At 37.8% G+C, this 25,889-nt stretch overlaps 1 protein-coding gene across 1 annotated transcript; it reads left to right on the top strand.

The window, feature by feature from the left end:
* Positions 1–3,659: 3,659 nt before the first annotated feature.
* Positions 3,660–11,800, top strand: LOC102803462 (sodium-coupled monocarboxylate transporter 2-like). Its single transcript, XM_085495482.1, has 14 exons — positions 3,660–3,716; positions 4,397–4,744; positions 6,888–6,953; positions 7,799–7,918; positions 8,262–8,416; positions 8,545–8,685; positions 8,976–9,105; positions 9,375–9,463; positions 9,652–9,770; positions 10,040–10,194; positions 10,299–10,522; positions 10,699–10,802; positions 11,000–11,109; positions 11,380–11,800. The coding sequence occupies exons 2-14, from the start codon at positions 4,454–4,456 to the stop codon at positions 11,464–11,466; spliced, it is 1,791 nt and encodes a 596-aa protein (XP_085351608.1). The 5' UTR covers positions 3,660–3,716; positions 4,397–4,453; the 3' UTR covers positions 11,467–11,800.
* Positions 11,801–25,889: the final 14,089 nt, after the last annotated feature.

The raw sequence follows: 25,889 nt of genomic DNA, 5'->3' as shown, positions 1-25,889 counted from the left end.
TGGCGGTGCACCAAAACGTTACTCATGTGTTAAAGATCTTTTCTGTCGTTATATAATTCCACCAAATAACCAATTTCAAGTGACGGTACTAGGAACAGGACCACGAATTCGTTGGTTGCAAATTCGCAAATGGACCTTGTTTTTACTTCACCAGAAAGTCGATGTTAGTGGTCTAATTTTGTACCGTGTCACCACCTTCAATGTTCAGTTATGCATATTCATAAGCTGACTATGCAGCGTAACTTGTCTACCTGCAATACCCTAGTATGCAAGTGTATGTGAGCAGTATAAACACTGATAACTAAACGATAATTCGAAAGTGATTGATCAGTACAGACTCCAGGTGCGGTTAAAATGGGCGGGTCCAGAATGTATTTGTTTCGCCTCGTTTAGCGTAAAAAATAAAAAATAAACAAACAAAATAAACAAAAAATATTCAAATCATTAGATGGAGGGGTTCGTATAAGCCCATTGGACAATTCCAGAAGCCTTACTTACACACGAATTGGTGACGTCACAAAATACATGCCCTTCAATCGGGGCCGTTACTTCGTTATATACGAATTGGTATATACAAATTACAATAAAGATACATACCAATGAGATGGAACAAATCAAGTGTCAATAAAATAATAACGGTAATAAATCCTAGCTTGTTAAGCAGAACCACAATGACGTGACACGCACGCGAGGAAGACATCATTGAACACTCACAAAATCACAATAACACGGGTAGTGGTCGCATATTACGGCGTGGCAAACACAGGAAATGAAAAACCGCCTAATACAAACGCAACGGGTTCGAATCGCATTAGATGCACACTCGCCGGAGCCTAAGCAGTAGTTTTTGTCCCGTGCCATCGAGGTAAAACAAAATTAGCTTGAAAAAGCATCTCGTATCTGAGGCCTACTCAGAGCTACCGTGAAATCAAACTATAAAATGTAGACAAAAAAGTCACGAGAAATAATAAACTCACAAAACGCTAGCATGCAAAACTGAAAAAAAATAATATAATAGCAATTTGTTCAGTTATCTAATAAACCCAAGGTAAGTTTTGCTAGGTAATGTAATGGTGGTAATTAATTTGTACTCGCAAATACAATATTTGCATTGATTCCCTCGATTAACAACTTGGAAATCTGAAAAATAAGTTTACCACGGGTATTTTACTCGCAAATACATGGCCAATATTTGCATTAATTCTCTCGATTAACAACTTGGAAATCTGAAAAATATGTTTACCACCACTTGTTTAATTATTTGACATTCCAAGTTACTATCAGACAGTACACCAGAGTATGGTTACTGAAGTACAATTATTTCTATTGGAAGATAAATCACAATATCAACAGGAACATGTTGGTATTAGAGTTAAGGTCGGGTCAGATCAGGTCAACGCAAATGGCAAATACCAAATTGGTTCATATCCAAGATGTACACTAAAGGGTTATGGTATACATAAAGTTTGCACGAGTAGAAAACGCCAAATTGGCAGTATTGCTGACAATTGTGATTAAATTGAAATGTAGAGTATCTTTATATACATATACATTGTATGCTCTTATCAAATGCACAGTTAAGCAGTCAATCTTTCATGGTCGTGTGGGTCACTTGTCTGATTATTGATCAGCAGGGCCTGGATTTAAATACCATATTTGCCCTCTTTTCTTACAAACACTGCAATAAAGATAAGTATTCCAACAAATTGTTAATTTGTGTGACTACCCACATGGTTCAGTGGATCTATACACTGTCAGTAATATGAGAAATCTATATTTTATATATGTTATTGATAACAGTTAACTTATAAATATAACTTAAATCCAATTAGACGTACAGAAGACATAAAAACAGTGTCCTGGAAACTAAGATTGCAAGTTGAAATCACGGACTGGTCGCTCCGACAAAATATATGTTAAAGACAAATACAGCAAAAAGCTTTAGTATATCAAGAACACAACTCCACACATAATAACGCAATTTAACAAAAGTAAATACTACCTCTAATAGAAGTCAGTCAAAGTCACATGTGTCATACCTCAAACATCAAGAACTCACAACTACTAATTGTCCAACGGTACGCGACTAGACAATAAATATAAATATGATGGATGCACATATTAACCCACATAATCAGAAATGTGCATATAATAACTCCGGTATTCCCGATGTATTCAGTTCATTACAAACTAAGGCCAAGCATTTAGAACATCCTACGAATATATTATCTTTACACCAGACTACGGTTTGGTTATACAACAACGAACTCCAATTCGGTTATTCTAATAATGGCTTCAGAAAACATCACCAAACCACATCAATTACTATATAAATTACACTCGATGTTGCCCAATACGCTAATGCAATCATATTAGAATATTTTAATTCAATAGCAATATTATAATTATTCAGAATGCTTGCCCCTTAAAATAGTTGATCAGTTCAATATGCTGTTCTACAAATACAAATCATATTCATAGGGAGTTGATACAAATACAAATATGTACGCAAACACTTTAGTTCAGTTAGCAAAAAAGGTCAGTTCCATAAGAAATACCTTTGGCCACAGTAACCTAGCAATGTACAATAACGCTGGAGTCACGTACTTGAGACGATGACGTTCACACTGTGTGGTTCTGTAGCCTGAGGTTTGAGGTAATCAGTCGGTTATATTCACAAGGTTCTTTAGCTAAAGGGCTGCAGTAGTCAGTCGACGAACACGCACGTAATTGCTGAACTAAGTGAAAAACGGTTCAGCAGGCGGTCAGCATTGATAACGTACGGCCAGACGTAACAGTGTTGAAAAAGATGCAGTGAATTGGCATTAAATTGTCCCACACGCCACGTGGTGGCGCCAGAGCTCTGAAACACCTGCCGACTACTCGAGGTATTGTAATGAATGACCACGAATTCAGCTGTGACGAACCTTTATAGAAAACGTATTGAGCGTCTACCTAGTTTAATGTTAAATGTGTTCGCATTCTCAAAAAAACAAAACTAAATAGCACTCAAAAAACACGGAAATACGGCACGAGAATAATTGCTGCAATCAAAATGCGTCCTTCTGATTGAGTTGCCCCCCCCCAAAAATATTATATCGCCCCTTTTAAAATTGTATCAAACAACCAATTAACGAATATACTCATATACTGTCACGTCTTGCATAAATTAGCATAATTTTTAAAAGGTTTTCATGCAAATGTTTGAGGAGAGTCAGTGTTTTTCATGCATAGACATTCAAAAAAAACTCCTCTGCCAAGTTCACATCTAATTAATGTAACTTAGTTATAAATGTATTGGGATTCTGTCAAATGTATATTATATTAAACATTTGTTTACGATAAATGTAACTATTACGAGCGTGCAGAGTGACAAAGTGCTATAATAGCGACTCTACGACATGGACTCGCCAAACCTTTGCCCCATGGACTACGATTACTTGAAAACGGGGTTGATGCTATTTTTTTACTGGGGTGGTAGTACTTGGGTGGTAGAATTTGTCAACCTCGCGCTCATATAATACACCACGTATATATTAGCAACGAACTGATTGTCACATGTCTAATCGTCCGACCCTGTCACACCCCAATGTCCTTGACTCCATTGTTCTGTACATTTATTTATTTATTAAGGACAGGTACCTAAACTTATACGATCTGCAACTGAGGCGACAATTGAATCCGATCTATGAGTGCTGATTGAGTATCTTTCAAAGGTAAACCCCCTGTTATTCTCTCATTTATTCCTCGACCAGCATCGTACTGGCAGAACGTTGTTCTTATTTTTACATAGCAAATGGAACTGAGTTCCGCATTGGATCAGTAGTGTTATTGTTGGTCTCCATTTAAAACACTCTCAACGATTCAGTCGGAAAAGTAGAGATACAATACGCAAGGCAGTACAACTTTCACGTCGTTTACCACACTTAAGCCCATGAGTAAGTTAAAGTTCAGGTCACTCTTCTTCTAGCTTTGAGACTTGAGGAACGTCACTGAACCTGAAAAATGCACACGAAGACGAATAAAGCTCCACTAAACAACTTTAGTAGAATGGAGCGGAATATTCTAATCATGTGTAAACAGTAAGGTAATGTCATTTACGAGGGCTGAATACACTGTTTATTTACAGGAATGCAGCGCAATTTATGACGAGTGTAATGTTTTATAATTTATGCAGAAATGAAACATATCCCGTGCCGTCAACCAACGCCCTACACATTAATATACACCAAGATGCCCTAATTGGGAAGTTTAGTTTGTTAAAAAGTATTAGCACTGAGAGCAATGAGGTTAGATCAGAGGTTAGAGGTGAATAGCTGGTATACATGTACAACTACCGGGTATGTGGATCCGTTCATATAACGTCTAAATGAGTTACATTTTATTATTTCTCTAGAGCTTTCAATAATGTCTGAGACAGTTGGCTATCGTGGATTACGTCATTCTTGGTCTTATGTTGTTGGTATCGGTTGCTATAGGCATTTACCACGGATGTACGGGGAATAAACAACGGACTACTCAGACGTACCTAGTTGCTGACCGAAAAATGAATTTTATTCCTGTTGGTGTTTCTATCATGGCAAGCACTACGTCGGCAATCGCTTTACTGGGTACCGTCGCTGAAATATATATGTATACTACAATGTTTGTGTGGATATTTGTAGCTTTTCTGATAATGATACCTTGTTCTGCACACCTTTATCTGCCAGTGTTTTATAACTTGGGAATAACTAGTATATACGAGGTAAAATGCTATGCCTTTTGATCTATGACAATACATTTAAATGCCCCCTTCGGGTGGTATATTGTTTTCCTGCCAAATTTTTCTATAATTGCTTGTATAATTTCGGCCCAAATATAGATAACTTCATATCGGATACAACCTTTGATAAACGTTTTGGAACAATACAATATGAATGATGAGTTGTAAACGGTGACAAAATGTTATGTTGTGTTCATATAGGTTAGTGTAAGTTAGTGTATGAAACAGTGCCATCTTTGTGTTGATAATATTAAATAATTATTCACAACACCAGTTTTCATAAATTAAACACATGACATTATAACCCTGTATGAAAGTAAAATATCATATAACGTCTGTGGTGCTTTAAATTATATATCATTGTGAAAAGGGATGACCTTCGTCAAAACGAACTATCGCTCCGCTTGCAAAGCTTTTTATAGTCAGTTAAAGTAGAGATGCAGTTTATCTGACGAATATTTTAATTAGTTAATTAGGCAACCAAGATGACCTCCATTGTTCACAAAACTATATATTTTCGGAAAGCTTATTGTATGAATTTAAAGAAAAATAAGTATATTTAACACTGTATGTGGACACTGTAGTTTGAAATATGGACAGAAATGTGTGTTTTTTTGGTCAAAAGTAATTTTAAAAAAGAATAGCTTCTAAACCATGTCTCTGTTTCCTGTCAAAATTGGTTTACAGGTACATCTGTTTACTATGAAGAAAGTGCCGTCTTGAAAACTGTCTACTAGTTGTCAATTTTGCTGGGCAGCAGCTAAAATTTAACTAATTTAAATACATTAACACCCATGCTAATTGTCTGTACGATTGTTGTAACACTGTTCAACCAAAAACAATGCTCCGACGGTTTTTTGAAGATAAACACATTGTCAATCATTTGTGAAAATTTCAAAAGAAAAGGTCAAAGCGTCTAGGAGCTATTTTATTTAAAAGTTCTGGGATGTGCACTAAAAAGAAGCTGAGATAATTGCTAATTTGCATATTTTATAATTAAGTAACAATATATGCTGATTTACATCGACATTGGATTTAACGGAGTTCCACTAATGATTTTAATTTCAAATTTTTACAGAATATAGATGTTCATACAATGCCATAAAAAAATTAAAAAAAGCGAAATTTGCAAAATAAACTGCATCTCTATCTTAATTTGTTAATATACATATAATTAATTAACTCTTATACATTCTAATACATGCACCACGTACTGTTGAATACACAGTGAATAAACATGTTCATTCGTACATATAGGAACAGAAAGTGATACACTGTATATACTGTAGTCTATGAATGTCTTATATTAATTATTGGTATTAGTACAATAATAGTATGCTAGTAGCGACTCAGGTCCCGATTCCAGACACGTATTTTGCCATGTGCCTAATCAGTGCTAACTGTAAAATATGTTGAAGGTACAATATTTTAATCACAATTACCATGCAAAAATGTTAATTCTAGCTTTACGTATTCATAAATTTAACACTTTTGGTTCGAGTGGCCGATCTTTTTTGCTGACACTAATAATAACATAATATACATATGGTCATCTATAATAGTGGTCTCATTTGTACTATGTGCCTATTTACACCTCATTTCATAAATCAAGCTGTCTTCAATATAACGACAGAGTAATGTATACTAAAATAAACTGATATCGTGACAATAACACATCTGTACATGTATTTTAATACATACGAGACTAATATTATACGCAATGAATATAATACAATTCCAAAACATAAATATCGTTAAATTATTCTCTTAATGTATTCATTCTTGTACCTGTCTGCAGTTTATGATCAGGAATTAACGCTGAATATTCGTTTACTCTGTATAAACTATGCACTGAGTATTGGTATTTTGGTTGGTATGTATCACCATACGAATATACCACTTATACTGCAGGAAATTAATTTTATAAACATATATAAACCACTTTTGTCGCAGAACAATGTAGCGGAACAATTGTTCTGTTTAATTAAAATACATTGCGTACTATATTAAATACATGCTTAACTGTGAAATCCGTAAAAACATGCACATAGCATATGCTACATCAATAAACACAACCGAATCAAACATAGAAATCGAATAATTCTCTATTCATTTCCTTTTTCAGTACTTGGAATTACGTTTCTCTAAACCAACACGAATAATCTGTACATTGATATACATTATATACAAGGTAAGACAGACATGGGTTTACAAGACACCAATACAAATGCAAGAAATGATGCAGTGTTACAACTATTGTGACAACTGCATTGATAAGTGTCATTGTCGCATACGACTTATTTATTTACCTCTTCCGTGTCACTGAGAATGTTCTAGAACCGTACTGTGTCTGGGTGGAATATTCTATATTTTTTAGAAAACGGTTGAATAGGTAATAGAACACTGTAGGAGGCAATAGAAGGTAATGGAACATTCTAGAAATTTGTAGTAAGTTCCAGACTCATTATGTATTCTGATGATATGGTCTATTTATAGACAGTGTGGGTATATATAGGGGAGTTGTTCAGCACTGAGTTCAGATCGGAGATCTCGTTGAATTGTATTGGAGTTTAAGTATCTAGTTATTGGAGTAGTGGAGTTTTACCGCGTTATTGTACTTGATGTTTGCAGAGTATAATAATACCAGTACCAGTTGAAACCTCATCTGTTGGCTCCGTATTCGTATTTTATCATCGCCGCCAGGGAAGTCTTTCTGTTACTGTTGCCATTTTGGTATTTGAACCATCACACCTGTACTATACCAATTACGGTAATATTACGTTGCGTGTGACAGTCATGATAAAATTATTTTGCTAACATTATATAATATGATTGTACATGTTAATGTCATTTATCAATACATGTTTTATAACATTTTTTGTTGTTGAAAAAGTCCATTTAATATACTGTGGAATACAACAAAAGGTGTAATCTTGTGAGTAGATATGATAAAGATAATCTCATAAAATCTGTTTGCATTCAACACAGACATATTGTATGAATAAATGAGAATGATTTTTTCTTATTAATCATTAGGTGTTGTACCTTGGAATTGTTATATATGCTCCGTCTCTTGCGCTGAGCGCTGTATCTGGTTTGAATTTATTCAGCTCAACTCTCACTGTTGGAATTGTATGTACTTTCTACACAGCTATAGTAAGTATAAACGTTGTATAGTTAACGTGATCATTAAAAGTCTGTACTATATAATGTAAGGCACGTAACATATAATTATAGTATTTTTATCAAAAGCGTTATTACACGAAATATTATTGTAATATGGAAAGTTGAATGGTACTATACATATAGTTCACGAATTTTCTCGTGAGTCGGATTGGAAAACCCATATTAATAGTTCTAAATATGAAATGTATCTAAGCATCATCGCGATACAACATTCCATCAGACTAGAGAATTAAAATTGTCCTCAAAACTTAAATGAGATATATAATACAGAAATGTATCAATATTGTTTTAATATCTGTGTCCCTCTGTGCAGGGAGGTATGAAAGCTGTGGTATGGACCGATGTGCTTCAATCTATTATCGTATATGCCGGATTGTTAGCTGTCATCATTAAAGGAACAATCATATTGGGAGGAATCCAGAATGCTTGGCGAATAGCAGAAGAAGGTGGGCGGGTAGAATTTTTAATGTAAGTAGGTTTAAGTATGATACTGGAGATTGTAAAATCGTCTAGGGTGGGGATGGGTTTTGGTTTTACGTAATAGAAGCCATAAAAAGTAGATACTACTTGTTGATATTTATACAAATTTGTCACAGAATTGACGTCGATCCTACGATCAGAAATACGGTATGGTCGCTTACAATTGGATTTACTCTGAATATGATGCCATTAACTGGTGTTAGTCAGCAGGCAGCACAGAGATTCAATAGCTGTAAAAGTGCAAGAGATGGAATAAAGTAAGTTTTGTTATTGAAAATCTGTAGAACACATTCAAACTGAATCATTTATATATTATAGCTTATTTATGATTTTATCACCAATATTTTGTCTTCAGTACAGCAAATGTATATTTTATTTATGCATACCTTCAAAACATGAGCTTATATTGATTTACAAGGTTTCAAACTTTTCATATTAACACACCAGCATTTGCATCCAGGTTTTATGACTGGTTGTATGGAGAATAACATAGCAAATATCGTGCACAAGTCGAAGTGTATATAACAAGTGTTGTTGTTTTTCTCAGAGCGATGTATCTCCATCTATTCTTTTCGGAACTTATTGTTATTATTCTCGCATTCTCTGCTATAATTATTTATGCAGTGTATGCCACTTGTTCGCCATTGGCGGAAGGTAAAATATCAAGTCCTGACCAGGTGAGTTCATGGTAGCAGTATATCAATAACCATACAAATATTCTGTTTTTACAAGTCTTCAACTTTACAAAAACTTTAGAGATCTGGTTCTGATCGGGTTTGGAATGCAGGTCATTTTGTAACATGATCAGCATCAAAAATTAATAATTAAACAAATTTAGAGACAGTTTTTGTCGTCTTCGATGCTGAACAGCCAGAGACACATAGAGATAGATATACACTCTGTCATAAATATCAAATTATATGCTTCACTAAATCTTCTGTTGCAGTTGATGCCGTATTTTGTGGTTGAGCACTTTAAACATGTTCCTGGAATAGCTGGACTCTTTATAGCTGCAACATTTAGTGGGACATTGAGGTTAGTCATTATGCATTAACCTCAAACCGTTCAATGTACTGGCTTATAATGGGTGAAAAATGAATGATTGATTTATTATACTGTATTAAACATGTTCTTCGTGTATGTGTCACTGTGTGAAGTCTGTAAGGATCTGCTAATAAATAAGACTGAAACGTGACAATTTCTTCATTTGTCTTAATAAACAGCACACTCTCATCTGGGCTCAATTCGCTGGCAGCTGTGACTTTCGAAGACTTAATGAAAATGTCATCTCGTGTAACAAAACTTTCTGATAGAAAAGCGACAGTTATTCTGAAGATTCTAGGTATGTGCATATATATTCGAAAAATATACACGTTCCTTACAATAATTTCTCATTGTCGAATTTGGTAAATTAGACAAACTACCCAGAGAATTCTGAGGCCACAAAACTTTTCATTCATGAACACACAGTTCTGAAATCACTATATCTTCAGTTTATTTATTTCAAAATAAATTCAACACATTTAGACAGGTAAAAAGTTTTTTTTTATATATTATTGTGTATTATTTCTCTGCGTATTAACTACATGCACATCTAAATTACACTTACAGCTGCTGTGTACGGCGTTTTGGCTATTGTGTTTGTCTTTCTGGTTTCACAATTTGGGACATTGATAACTTTATCAGTCGGGTTATCTGGATTATTACTTGCGCCTGTTCTTGGTGTATTCACGCTTGGACTGTTTTTTCCATGTGCCAATTCTAAGGTAAGTTTTTTAATTCTGTATACGAATCAAATGTTCACAATTGTGTTATACAATTAAATTATTATGAACAATTCAAGTGTCATGTATTTGTTATCCCCCACCAGGGTGCTTTCATTGGATTAATGTCAGGATTAGGTGTCAGTGCAATGATTTTCGTTGGCAACTTATTCTATAAATATCGTCCTCCACCTCTGCCGATGTCAATTGCTGGTTGTATCGAGCCCAATGCCACTGTGACGAATACAACTCTGGCGTACATAACAGAACTGGTGGAAACTGTCACCATCTATGAAAATTTGAGTACATTACCATCAACACCACAGACTGAGTAAGTTTGATTGTTACGTTGTGATTATTATTATTATTAAATATTCCTGGTATACCAAAATGTACTGATTAGTGTTAGGGAATCTGTAAATGATTAAGCATCATACATTGAACAGCGAATGGCGACAACGAATCACTGGTGAATCGGATATTTAATGTCGCGTTATATCTACGCAGATCATATGGATTTAAAGATTTTATGAAAATATCCTATCTCTGGTATGGATTATTGGAAACCTCAACAGTGCTGATTGTTGGACTTCTTGTGAGCTTTTTGACAGGTGATAATATTGGTGTGACAATTTATTTAATATCTTTAACATATTCCCAAACAATTCGTGGTTTCCACACATGATTAAGCATGCCAACGCGTGTTTTGCGTATTGCTTGGAATTGACGATACAGTCGCTCCGACACTGGGAATTACATACCTGTATTCTGTACACGACACTTAGATTTCGTATTAAATATATTGCAGGATATACACGGCCAAAAGATGTGGACCCGCGTCTTCTATCTCCGCTGTACACCAAGTACAGTGGATGTTGTCCCTCATTCTGTTGCCTACCAATAACCAGACATACAGAAGTAAGTAACGTGTTATTGTTATAGCTACAATTCATGCACCATTCAGTGGGCGATCGTTAGAAACTAATAATAAAACACATTTGATAAAGATACACCGACCCATCTGTTTTACAGTAACGTCACCATGAATATCAATCTAGTTGAAAAGGAAGCGAACAATATTTACCATATTTATTTTTCCTCTGACAACATAATACCTTCCATCGAGTAACATTGAACATGTAATATTTCTATACATATGTTGTAATTCATTTCTTATTCTACGTTTAGGATAATATGCATCAAGATGAAGGTGCCATAGAGTTGCATAGGTATAAAGATAGTCGGTATATACATGTGGCGAATAAAGACATGTGACCTACATTACTTGAAGCATCTACATTCAGTGTTAAACTGCAGTTTAGTATAACTGTGGTGACTATGTTTACGATAATTGTTTTAACTGGTGTATTTTCTAAGTACTCGTATGTTAACTCGCATATTTACTATTCAGGATATAACACTGTCATCTAGCGATATTGTGTTCTTTTGTACATTTATATTATAGTATGTCAGCAATTTACAAAACATATTAATTTCACGATTATATGTTATTTTGTGAAAAGTGGATAATGTTAGTTATTCTATTTTATGTCAGAGTAAATGTGTTCGAACATAGAATATTGGCTTAAATAACACAGTGTCGAACATATTGTATTTGTAGTTTTATAGCGATCATCGCATAATTAATATACATGCTCATGGTAAACACTTCGCTGTACAACCTAATACGGCAAAAACATGCGATTTCCATACTTATGTGGGCGCTTTATGTATTGACCCCTGTCCACCTCTACTACCTTATGTATTATCACATCTTTAACCATTTGAAATTGATCTAAATGAATTGATAAGAGACACAATCTGCCCAAGACGAATACTTCTTTGGGAGAATCGTATTATACATATTATTTTCATTTTGTGATACATACATTATATTGTTGAATGGAGAATTAAAACATCAGGCAATGTGTTTTGGTGCCAATGTTAATTAAATAACAATGTCCATATTTATAAGCTATTAATTTCCAATGGTATAAGCTCCAAAATACAATTGTTTTATGCACTTTCAAAACTACGATGAATCGAGTCATACATTATAAGCAAAATGGTAAAACTTGTCTTCGTAGAATAAAATAGGCATCCTTATATAAAATGCTCATAAATGTCCTAATTATTTAACCTAGATTCACAATGTATCTGCTCGAATATAAAAACTATTCGTGGCATGAAATACTGAAATTGTTAAGATTATCCTAAAAACAGGAATACTCTAAATAACAAGATAATTTAAAATTGATCTGCAATTTTGCCATTTCTCTAAAAAATACTAATCATTATCATATAAGAACATATACATCATCTTAAAGCTTGGATTTAGATGTATGTGATGTAACATTGTTTGCCTAAGAGATTGCTTGACGACCATTTTTTCTATTGCCGGTCTATTTAGATTATTAAAAATACATACGTTTGTAACGATGTAGCTGTTGACAAATTAACTACATACAATAAAAAAAATTATAGATAAAACAACAGGGATGCAGGGTTTTTTTGTACATTGTTACGACAAACTGCTCACAAAAACAATACTCCAAAATGAATAAACAAACATTCAGTGGATATGCGTATGGTAAATGAGTATTTATCCATCTAAGAACGTGGGGGGGGGTAATAAAATCCAATTAGTATTTCCCCCATGTTGCAAAAGGAGCTAAGTGTTAATAAAGAGGTGCATAGTAGAGAAACAAATTAACTTTGTTTACATTCTATTATAAGTGTCCCAACACATATGTTTATCTGAGCACTGATGAGGATGAATTTAATAGTACCCAAGTAGTTGATTCATCAAGAATATGTCAGTGATTTCGTAAAGTGTTCTCCTAATGTCACAAAAGGAATTACATTTATAGAAATCTATCCAAATTACACATATATCATGTACCAAATCAATCGGAGTAGAGGTTTTCAAATAGAAGTCAAATAACAAATATATTAGCTAAAACTAGAGAAATTATGATAACATCATGAAATGAACAAATATGATGCTCAAGGTACCAAGTACATACCAAGTATCAAAGCAATTGAGCTGATATGGTACTTGTCAGGAAAAAGTTAAAAATAGTATTTTTACCAAGACTTAAAATAATAAAATATCTCTTCATATATTATGCGATGACTGCATACTGTGCATAATTAATCATGATTCGATCACTTAGCACCGTGAAGAAAACTTTGAGCCAAAACCAAATGTAGCCAGGCTGAATCTGGTGTGGTATAACTTGAGTAACTCGGTTGGAATAACTTCAGGGGTTCCTGCAATATCCCAAGCAGAGCTCTATGTTTAGGTCACAAACTGACACGCTCTTTATACATGGTTTTGAAGTCACGAGCGCGGAGAGTGTGATTTTATAACCAGCTTCTAACATGGCAACAATTTGCAACAATTTATTCAATTTTATTTTTGTTTTGCGCGGCATAGTCAATCAAGATCAGCTGAAAAAGCCATGCTCTAACTAACTTCTCTTAATTTATACTGAGAATATAAATCTGGTGTGAATCTGGCGATGTGGCATTTTCGTTTTTACTGAAGTCTGACATTAATAAATGGTTCGGATGACACATATGTTTTTTCAACTTTTTGTAGTTAGGTTTCAAATGAAACAACTGCGGAAAAGTGGTCGTGCGTAGTGAGGTGATTGACCACAAAATTGAAGGTTGTCTGTGGCAGAGGTACTAAAGCGCACTAAAGACCTGTGGGAAGGAGATTGAGTGGTACTACTTCCAAAGACGCCCGGCAAAACATTGCCATGCAGGTGTTCGATTTTCGAACCCGGCGAAAGCGTAAGCGTTGTTAGTAAATTCTGGCTGTTTTCAAACTGAGAAACTTTCTGTGACACAAACGGTGCGACAGTAGGACGATTTAGCCGTCAATACCCCTAAGTGCTTTTATTTCTTTATATTTCTTCGTCTGGCAATCAACAGGACGGTCAGTTTGATGAACTGAGTAACACCTTAATGGTCGTTATGGAATTATTTTCTTTTGTAAATTATAACTATTTCACCCTTTACAGTGTATTTACGGAAAAATCTTCATCAGCTATGGATGAAATATTTTAAAACTTGTGTTCCAGTAGGAATAAATCAACACGAGAGCCATATAATAAACAAAAATACGCAAATGATACAAGTAGTAAAAGTCATGTGGTGTTACACCATAAAATGGCGGTGTGTGGTGGCAGAGATACTTTCGGTGATCTAACTGCAAGGAACTCTGGGAAGGAACATTGGGTTAGTAGTTTACGTTCCACTACAGGTACGACCATGAGGGCGCTGTTCATATTTGGATGGAATGACTTCATACTGGGTTGGATGACGTCCCAATGGGGGATTGTGCATAAAAGAGCATAAATGATGACGTCACAATGCAATTAAATATTTACATGAAGTATACGTTTATGGGGTAGTTGAGTATTTTTATTTAACGCCACGAAAAAAACAAAATGGAAAATAGTTGCGTAGTGTGTAAATATTTAGCGTGATTAAATATTTCGTTGTTAACACCTCAAAAATACGTACATAACGTGTAAATGTATGGCGTGGTTAAATTTATTTTTAACGCCACGAAAAACACTAGTACATAAACGATTCGATTAAAAACATAGAAAAGATAAAAGTCAATAATAATAAACAGTGATAAATAAAAAATAATTCATTCTATATATGAATAGTTTGTTGATTTTTTATATTTCTTACTTCATTCCAATGAGTTAAGCAGTCTGTACTCGTTTTATTCCATCACTCTAATCAGAATCGCTCATCTTTTGTACTAGAAAAAAAGAGAGAGAATAATTTTAAAAACCGATAGTTATATGAAGAGGGTATAAGTTATATGTTGGAAATTTAGAAGTATGAGTCACCTGGTAAAACTGCGATCATAAAAGGATGGATTGAATCCGATAAAATTTGAAGTATGCAAAGCATGCAAATTGTGGTTGATCGACATCTGGGCGTTTTTCTTTTTTCAAAAATGGCGAACTACGGTATGATGAGTTAAAATATTAAATGCTATATATTTACCTGATCGTTTCACAGAATAACATAAATAATCACACAAAATGAGTTTTCAGGGTAACGTAACGATAAATGAAATAAAACACGTATGGACATACATTCAATCCTGTCGTTTTTTTTGGTTTGACAATGAAAACAAGGTTTCCAAAGAATCAGGTTCCATAATGCCAGAACTCCTGCCAAAATAATGCTATGATTATACTCGAAATTTACTATATGGGGGATAAACACTGGGTCAACTTGATTCGGTCAACATGAATCTGTCCCAGGCGGTGTGGTTCCTGTCCATCACCAATTCACTTCTCTGAAAAGACAAGGCACCCCCCCCCCCAGAGTGTATGGCAATCCACATCGACCATAGAAATGCTACATTGTTTTACTCATTACAGTAGCGTTATGGCCCTATGATACATCCTTTGATCTATATGAAGAGATTGAACTTTATACCCGTTAATTTTGATTAGCGCTTCTTCTAGTCACTTTTAATGACCCGTGAAACAGTGACGTCTTGTGTGGTTATATAGTATCTTCACATATGCGCTAACGGTTTCTTTGACCTGACACCATTCCGCCACTCTGATCGTTTCTATATCATCGGTAATTCAGTGTACCACTCAAACGCAATGCATCAACCTACAGTTTATTTTTGAAGGTTTATTTCGCAACGACTTGAAAACCGACCGAAAATCGCAAAATGTTATAGTTCAATCTTTACTCAGCCAACCATCAAGAATATTCAATTCATTTTCCCCTCACTATTGAAATAGCAGTACTCAGCAAACTATCATTTATCGTTTTTTTTAACATGATTTCAAATATTACGATTTCGAAATTCTAGAAGAGGCAAGAACGAACATTACATTTGAACGGTCGATGCTTCAAATGCTTCGAAAAACGAGTTTCTCTTCCAATGGCTCGAAACCAAATTAGATAAAGCACTATGATTCTTCATAAATTACACTGACATCCTTTGCAGCCTAGCAAAAGAAATCACTCAACTAACCTCACCACCAGATTCGAATTTCCATGATCTACGACAAGAACGAAACACCTTAGGCGATCTCCTTTCGGAGGTAACGGGGTTCCTGCACAATGGAGTAGATTCATTTTCATAGCCGATTTGTTGCACATATGATATGGCCGTCTATTAGAATCAGAGTAATCAGTGTTATAATCGGATGAAGTATAATGTCTTTTAAATGGTGATGAATCAGAAGTAAAATTAGGCAGACGGTTTTCATAGACTCAGTCAAAATAACTATTTTGAACTGTAGGCATTAATCTGAAATTCAGGTCAGGGGAAGCCCCATGACATCTAGATTTGTCCTTACGTCACGAACCTTATGACTGAGGCAATGAGGTACAGCCATCTTTCTCCGCATGAGTACTAAGCCAACGCTACGGAAAAAGTAGGGTGGTCATTCGGGGGACCCGGAGTCCATAGTGGGCATGAACTATTTGAATAGGTGGGTTGAAAACCCTCTGCCTAAATTTACTAGGTTCAATTACCTACCATAGACTCCAGTCAGTCAAAATGATTATTTTGAACTGGCAGAGTCAGACACTGATAGGTGGCGGGTTTCCGTGCGAACCAAAAACGATAAAAAGGGTGTCCCAGTCTGGAATAATACCTTCTACCTATGACCACCTAGTTGAGACTAGTTTAGAAACGGTGTCCTACCTTGCCAGTGCCTTCCCCAGGACGAAGCAAAATGCTGAACGGTGAAGGGGTTCAGTATGCCCAAGTACACTAGACCCAAATTCTTAGGTAACTAGTTTTCAAAAGAAAAGAACAAAACAGTTCTGCATGAGGGCATAGATCGAAAGCGAGACCTGGAGAGTTCCAAGAAGCACTGACGGGAGAGATCTTTCTGCAACAACGTGCTGCCAAGACTGTTCTATTGTTTATGTGCAGGGATCCCTGAGGTTGACCGGGCTGGGTCAGTAACCAAAGCCTGACCCACGTGACTCTCCCTAAAAAGACCTTTCTCAATGGATTAGGTATCTCTTAGGTAGAAGTGGTAAAGACATTTTGCGTTCTCCAGAAGCCTGCCCTAAACACATGTTTAGATGGGCACCTGACGCAAGAGCTAATGAGTTAGCAATCGCACAGAACTCATGCGCTCATACTTGGTGTCTCTGTGAACTCTGTGTCGAAGATGCCAAACGGTTAAAAACCTCTAACCTGATCACATCCACCTGCAATAAAAGTCGGGGAGGCTGGTCTGTCTTGCGTACCCTGGCCATAACACATGAACATGTTCTTACTGCCATGCCTCAACTCCTTAGTACGGCTCTTGTAGCAAATGTTGCCAGTCGGGGATGATGATCGGTTGTGGATCATCTCCTGGGGTATCTGCCACTCCACATTCTTGAGACAGAGCCACCACGAGAGAGCATCCACTTGACTGTGTCCCGGCCCTGGAAGGTGGTGTGCAGCTAGCTCCACATTGTATTCCAGGTACCAAAGAAGAATTTTCTCTGCTAGAACTGACAACAATGGGGGATCTGGGCCCCCCTTCTTGTTGCTATAGGAGACCACCGCTGTGTTGTCCGTGCGAAACAAGACTCTGTGGTCTTGAACTATGGGTAGAAAAGATAGAAAGGTGCACTCCCTAACATGTGAGAGAGGCATATGTTAGCCGTGGCGAGTGGATCCAATGGAAGCCCCTGCCTGGGGTTGGCAATTGCCGACCAGTTCCCGTAAATGAGCCCGGTGTTGCAACAAAGTGCACTGTACCAAACAGCTGTGTAATGCTGCCTGGGAGAACTACCCTGCAAACCGAGGTCATCATTCCGATGAACCGCATCAGTTCTTGGAGGGACACAGAGGGAACACTGACTAGGCATTTGGGTAGGTCACTTAGGCAACAAGCTTGCATCGATCGAATTTCTCTGTGTCAAACTCCATGCCCAGGAAGACCAACTGTTGTGTTGCCCGAGAATGGGACTTTGCTCGATTTACTCGGAAGCCCAACTGATGTTGTAAATCCTGTGTTAGCCTTACTGTTTGACTAACTACCCCTTGTTTGGGTTGTGTAGCAACCAGCTGTCTAGGTACTGGGTTGATGTGTACTGACGCCCGGCGCAGTAGTAGCACCACCTGTTTCCATACTCTGGTGAAAACATATGGAGCCATGCAAAAGCAAGGACACTCTACTCGACTACTTGCCCCGACTGTGCGAATCGGAGGAGTTGGCTGGCTGGCTCACTGGATGTATCAGTATGTGTGGGTAAGCATCGCTCAAATCTAGCGAGGCTAACCATTGGAAACAAAGCACAGAGAGTACTAGGGTCTGCTTAAGTCCAGAACGGGACGCAGCCACTTGTAGTTTTTGGAACTAACAACACTTGCGAGTAGAAGTCCAGACTTAACACTGGGTCCTGTATCCTGTGTGTAGCGTCGTTGTAAGCAAACTGTCTACCTCCCGTTGGATTGCTACTGCTTTGCAGGGCTCCCCTGGTAGCATACTGAACGGGGGCCGATGACAGGAGGGAGATTGCAGTGAGATCTTGTAAGCGTGTATCACCACCTGAAGAGTCCAGGGATCGGTTAGGAGCTGCCTTTGGAATACACCGGCGCAATCAGTGCGACAGAGATGTGTGGGTTTGGCGGTTTTACATCAGGTGTGATCTTTCCTTCGCTGAGATGATACTCTGCAAAGTCTGTAGCAGTCGATATATTCATCCCCCTCATCGAAAGTGGAAGCATCAAACTTGCTTCTCCTGCGAGCTAGGTAGGCACCCCTGAGGAAGAGGGGGACCACCACCTGGTCCCTTCTTTCTATGGGGGGGGGGGCGTCGCCACTCTTAAAATTGCCCCAACCTAAGGAGTTAACCTAAGTCCTCTAATCCGCAGGGGACCACAGTCCGCTCATTAACACCGTCTGTGCGTTCCTCTTACGTCCAGCACTCGGCCAGACCAGGAGAGCCATGCAGTCGATATTGCTTTGGATCCTGCCATCTGGATCCCGGAAGTGACAGCCCTAATGAAAGTGACTGCTTCAGGATTGAGGGTGGAGGGTTGAACATTGGGTTACTAGGATCGATGTACCCTCCATCACCCCATGGCATGGCTCACAGATTCATTGCAAAGAACAGACTCTGAGGGGCCTCCCGAGGTTGCACCTGCTGTGATGGCTGGGCAGGTCCCCTCTGGGAGTGTCTACAAAGGAGGAGTGACCCATAGTGGAGGCAGGACTCAGGAAAAAAATTAATCCCCTCTCAATTGGTCCAACAGACTATCCCTGGCTGGCAAAGTGCAGGGGTACAATGCCAATGTACAACTCCATGTCCTGCTCTGCTTGGTACCCTCCAAAATAGGGGGCCTGAATACCCCCCCCCACCCCCCGCTACCTGTGGACTAGGTCTCAGCGGAGACCCGGTGCCACCAGCTTGTTCCCCTCCTGCCTCCAAAAAATGGGAAGGACAGGCTGGGTTGGGGGGTCCCAGGAGGAAGTATCCTGCATGAGAAAATTGCTTGCTGGTGTGCTTCTTCCAGCTTGTCAAAAACAAGGGGCAACTGTAGTGGAGGCAACCTTCTCCATCTGCATTTGGTCTATTCAATCTGCAAGGGGCGCAATTTGTCCCAGCAGGTTCTCAACCAATGCCACAGAGGAACCTGTAACGAGCCCCATTGGAGTAAAAACCTCCAGGGGCACAGCCTCGTCGTTGCTCGTATGATCGGGCAAACCGTCGCCTGCAGAAGCAGACTGTGAGGAAGCCCTCCGATCAGCAGAGGAGAAAATCTTGGGACTTCCACTGTCAGGCCTCTCAGTTGTCGCCGCAGTACACGAGGCACCAGTAGTGGGAGGACTTTCCACTCATGCTACACTCCACTCATTCACGCTTCCATTACTGTACATGCAACTGCTTCAAACTGGAGCGACACGGCCAGTTTCGGTAATTTGCATGCACCCTCGGAAAGCATCCCACATGCTATGTTGGATTATAAGCCGGTAATTCCTGGTGGCAGCTACCATACGATCGCCCTGATCTTTGGGGCTACAAAAAAGAAGGTGAAGAGCATCTGGTGTGTTACCCTTCTGGCTATTCATTTCTAAAACACATTTGTAAAAAATGAACAAGACATGCATGAGAGGAACGAATTACAGTTAAAAGCTGACACAAAGAAATCCAATGTACGTGGCCAAATTTGCATCACCCGAGTTTTTGCTTTCTTGTAAGGCAATGCACACAAAAGGGCAACACAGGGGTAAATAATAAGAAAGACTTATCCTACCAGCCATTGTGTCGGCTGTCATGCAGGTGACAGCTAGTCAGACCAAAAACCCTGACAAGAAAAAAATCTGGATGACTGATCACACTGTTTTTATCGCACCACCCACTTGAGGCGGAGAAACAGAGTGATTAAGACGACAAGTTGGCTGCGCCTCATTGCCTCTATCACATGGTTCATGACGTAAGGGAAAATCTTGAGGTCATGGGGCTTCCCCTGACCTAGATTTCTCTCTCTGTCATCGCTTGAATTGCAGATTAATGCCTACAGTTAAAAATAGTCATTTTGTCAGAGTTTATGGTGGGTAATTTAACGTAGTGAATTGTACTGTCCAAAGCCTAGCATTACAAGCATGCCGCGAGTGAGATTGTCATCTGCTGACAATCTAGCCTGCTACAATGATCGCTGTTATTCTTCCAGGTGTCAGAATCCCAAACATTGCGTGCATTGCAATGGGAACAAATGCTCAGTCATGAAAACATGCATGGCAATCAGGGGGCAAGTCATCATTCTTCAGGCTGTGTTCACTTCCAGAAGAGCAATGTGGTATCGTTAGCATTGAAAAGGTAGCTGGGATGTCTTTGCCGTCATTTTCTATCTGCAAGACATGTGCCTCAGCAACACAAAACAAGTATAATTTGTTCTCAACCAAACATTGTCGCTGAATGGATGGAGAACTTCTGAACAGAGGCAACATAGATCTCCAACACCTAAATTAATGGTACACACTGAATGAATGAACTAAAAAAAATATGGATTTCATTATATTCTAACTTGTGACTACAGCTGGAATTTGAGAGACTGAATATCCTACTGGTATCACCCAGAACACCCATAGTTCTGTGCATTTTAGTTTCAGCGTGGATCGATTGGTGTTATGACCCCATTTGTCTAAGCTAATTACAGACACACATAGGAACATACAAACATGAAACAGCTGTTCCAAACCCATAATCCAACAGAAAATATGGTCAACTCAACAGAAATAATAGTACCCCCTAACCCAACAGAAATATTGGTCTACAACAGAAATAATGGTACCCCCTAACCAAACAGAAATAATGGTAACCTAACCCAACAGAAATAATGGTCTACAACAGAAATAATAGTCTACCCCCATCACAACAGAAATAATAGTACCCCTAACCCAACAGAAATATTGGTCTACAACAGAAATAATGGTACCCCCTAACCAAACAGAAATAATGGTCTACGCAACAGAAATAATAGTCCACCCCTATCACAACAGAAATAATGGCATCCCCTAACACAACAGAAATAATTGCACCCCCTAACCCAACAGAAATAATGGTCTACCCAACAGAAATAATAGTCCACCCCTATCACAACAAAAATAATGGTACCCCCTAACCCAACAGAAATAATGGTCTACAACAGAAATAAATGTACCCCTAACACAACAGAAATAATGGTCTACTCAACAGAAATAATAGTCCACCCCTCACCCAACAGAAATAATGGTCTAGAACAGAAATAATGGTACCCCCTAACCCAACAGAACTAATGGTCTACTCAACAGAAATAATAGTCCACCCCTATCACAACAGAAATAATGGCACCCCCTAACCCAACAGAAATAATTGCACCCCCTAACCCAACAGAAATAATGGTCTACTCAACAGAAATAATACTCCACCCCTATCACAACAAAAATAATGGTACCCTCTAACCCAACAGAAATAATGGTCTACAACAGAAATAATGGTACCCCCTAACCCAACAGAAATATTGGTCTACTCAACAGAAATAATAGTCCACCCCTATTCACAACAGAAATAATGGCACCCCCTAACCCAACAGAAATAATGGTCTACTCAACAGAAATAATAGTCCACCCCTATCACAACAAAAATAATGGTACCCCCTAACCCAACAGAAATAATGGTCTACAACAGAAATAATGGTACCCCCTAACCCAACAGAAATATTGGTTTACTCAACAGAAATAATAGTCCACCCCTCACCCAACAGAAATAATGGTCTAGAACAGAAATAATGGTACCCCCTAACCCAACAGAAATAATGGTCTACAACAGAAATAATAGTCCACTCCTATCACAACAGAAATAATGGTACCCACTAACCCAACAGAAATAATGGTCTACAACAGAAATAATAGTCCACCCCTATCACAACAGAAATAATGGTACCCCCTAACCCAACAGAAATAATGGTCTACTCAACAGAAATAATAGTCCACCCCTATCACAACAAAAATAATGGTACCCCCTAACCCAACAGAAATAATGGTCTACAACAGAAATAATGGTACCCCCTAACCCAACAGAAATATTGGTTTACTCAACAGAAATAATAGTCCACCCCTCACCCAACAGAAATAATGGTCTAGAACAGAAATAATGGTACCCCCTAACCCAACAGAAATAATGGTCTACAACAGAAATAATAGTCCACTCCTATCACAACAGAAATAATGGTACCCACTAACCCAACAGAAATAATGGTCTACAACAGAAATAATAGTCCACCCCTATCACAACAGAAATAATGGTACCCCCTAACCCAACATAAATAATGGTCTACTCAACAGAAATAATAGTCCACCCCTATCACAACAGAAATAATGGTTCCCCTAACCCAACAGAAATAATGGTCTACTCAATAGAAATAATAGTCCACCCCTATCACAACAACAATAATGGTCTACTCAACAGAAATTAATAGTCCAACCCTATCACAACAGAAATAATGGTACCCCCTAACCAAACAGAAATAATGGTCTACTCAACAGAAATAATAGTCCACCCCTATCACAACAGAAATAATTGCACCCCCTAACCCAACAGAAATAATGGTCTACCCAACAGAAATATTAGTCCACCCCTATCACAACAGAAATAATTGCACCCCCTAACCCAACAGAAATAATGGTCTACCCAACAGAAATATTAGTCCACCCCTATCACAATAAAAATAATGGTCTACCCAACAGAAATTAAGTCCAACCTTATCACAACAGAAATAATTGTACCCCCTAATCCAACAGAAATAATGGTCTACTCAACAGAAATAATAGTCCACCCCTCACCCAACAGAAATAATGGTCTACTCAACAGAAATAATAGTCCACCCCTCACCCAACAGAAATAATGGTCTACTCAACAGAAATAATAGTCCACCTCTCACCCAACAGAAATAATGGTCTACTCAACAGAAATAATAGTCCACCCCTCACCCAACAGAAATAATGGTCTACTCAACAGAAATAATAGTCCACCTCTCACCCAACAGAAATAATGGTCTACTCAACAGAAATAATAGTCCACCCCTCACCCAACAGAAATAATGGTCTACTCAACAGAAATAATAGTCCACCTCTCACCCAACAGAAATAATGGTCTACTCAACAGAAATAATAGTCCACCTCTCACCCAACAGAAATAATGGTCTACTCAACAGAAATAATAGTCCACCCCTCACCCAACAGAAATAATGGTCTACTCAACAGAAATAATAGTCCACCTCTCACCCAACAGAAATAATGGTCTACTCAACAGAAATAATAGTCCACCTCTCACCCAACAGAAATAATGGTCTACTCAACAGAAATAATAGTCCACCTCTCACCCAACAGAAATAATGGTCTAGAACAGAAATAATGGTACCCCCTAACCCAACAGAAATAATGGTCTACTCAACAGAAATAATAGTCCACCTCTCACCCAACAGAAATAATGGTCTACTCAACAGAAATAATAGTCCACCCCTCACCCAACAGAAATAATGGTCTACTCAACAGAAATAATAGTCCACCTCTCACCCAACAGAAATAATGGTCTACTCAACAGAAATAATAGTCCACCTCTCACCCAACAGAAATAATGGTCTACTCAACAGAAATAATAGTCCACCTCTCACCCAACAGAAATAATGGTCTACCCAACAGAAATATTAGTCCACCCCTATCACAACAGAAATAATTGCACCCCCTAACCCAACAGAAATAATGGTCTACCCAACAGAAATATTAGTCCACCCCTATCACAATAAAAATAATGGTCTACCCAACAGAAATTAAGTCCAACCTTATCACAACAGAAATAATTGCACCCCCTAATCCAGCAGAAATAATGGTCTACTCAACAGAAATAATAGTCCACCCCTCACCCAACAGAAATAATGGTCTACTCAACAGAAATAATAGTCCACCCCTCACCCAACAGAAATAATGGTCTACTCAACAGAAATAATAGTCCACCTCTCACCCAACAGAAATAATGGTCTACTCAACAGAAATAATAGTCCACCCCTCACCCAACAGAAATAATGGTCTACTCAACAGAAATAATAGTCCACCTCTCACCCAACAGAAATAATGGTCTACTCAACAGAAATAATAGTCCACCCCTCACCCAACAGAAATAATGGTCTACTCAACAGAAATAATAGTCCACCTCTCACCCAACAGAAATAATGGTCTACTCAACAGAAATAATAGTCCACCTCTCACCCAACAGAAATAATGGTCTACTCAACAGAAATAATAGTCCACCCCTCACCCAACAGAAATAATGGTCTACTCAACAGAAATAATAGTCCACCTCTCACCCAACAGAAATAATGGTCTACTCAACAGAAATAATAGTCCACCTCTCACCCAACAGAAATAATGGTCTACTCAACAGAAATAATAGTCCACCTCTCACCCAACAGAAATAATGGTCTAGAACAGAAATAATGGTACCCCCTAACCCAACAGAAATAATGGTCTACTCAACAGAAATAATAGTCCACCTCTCACCCAACAGAAATAATGGTCTACTCAACAGAAATAATAGTCCACCCCTCACCCAACAGAAATAATGGTCTACTCAACAGAAATAATAGTCCACCCCTCACCCAACAGAAATAATGGTCTAGAACAGAAATAATGGTACCCCCTAACCCAACAGAAATAATGGTCTAGAACAGAAATAATGGTACCCCCTAACCCAAACTAGAAATACACAGCACATAACATAATTATAAATGTTTATGTAATATTTAATTCAAGCAATCTATTGCTATACAAACATGCAGTAAATATACTAGATATTTCTTCAAAAAGTACTTATTCATCATTTTATCACATTCCAACTATATCTTGATTCAAATTACTGGGCATAAAGAGTCCCACTATATTTTAGAAAGTTTCTGAAAAAAGTTCACTTTTAAAAAATATTTCAGTTTATACCAGTGAATGCATTTCTACTTTGCATTGTGATTTTTGTATTCTCAACAACTGCATGAAATGATACTAGCGTACATTGTGGCCTTCAACACTAAAGTAGGAATTGCTCTGGCTGAATGAAACAACCAAGAAGAAGTTTATTTTTCTCAAATCGATGTGCACTTGCAGTTTATTATTTTTGTTCAAGGTTTATTACTTTCGATCATTATTTCTAAA

This window comes from Saccoglossus kowalevskii, chromosome 21 (genome assembly GCF_978046115.1).
Source record: "Saccoglossus kowalevskii chromosome 21, keSacKowa6.1, whole genome shotgun sequence".
Classification (NCBI taxonomy): domain Eukaryota; kingdom Metazoa; phylum Hemichordata; class Enteropneusta; family Harrimaniidae; genus Saccoglossus; species Saccoglossus kowalevskii.
Note: the sequence above shows the minus strand (reverse complement) of the source record. Positions and strands in the feature narration are given on the sequence as shown.

What these genes read in the sequence shown, in the direction of transcription:
- LOC102803462 (XM_085495482.1), top strand. Translation starts at nt 4,454, where the DNA reads ATGTTGTTGGTATCGGTTGCTATAGGCATTTACCACGGATGTACGGGG. An exon ending in GAATAACTAGTATATACGAG is followed by an intron (nt 4,745 to 6,887) that starts GTAAAATGCTAT and finishes TTCCTTTTTCAG; the next exon opens with TACTTGGAATTACGTTTCTC. An exon ending in AGTGCAAGAGATGGAATAAA is followed by an intron (nt 8,686 to 8,975) that starts GTAAGTTTTGTT and finishes TGTTTTTCTCAG; the next exon opens with AGCGATGTATCTCCATCTAT.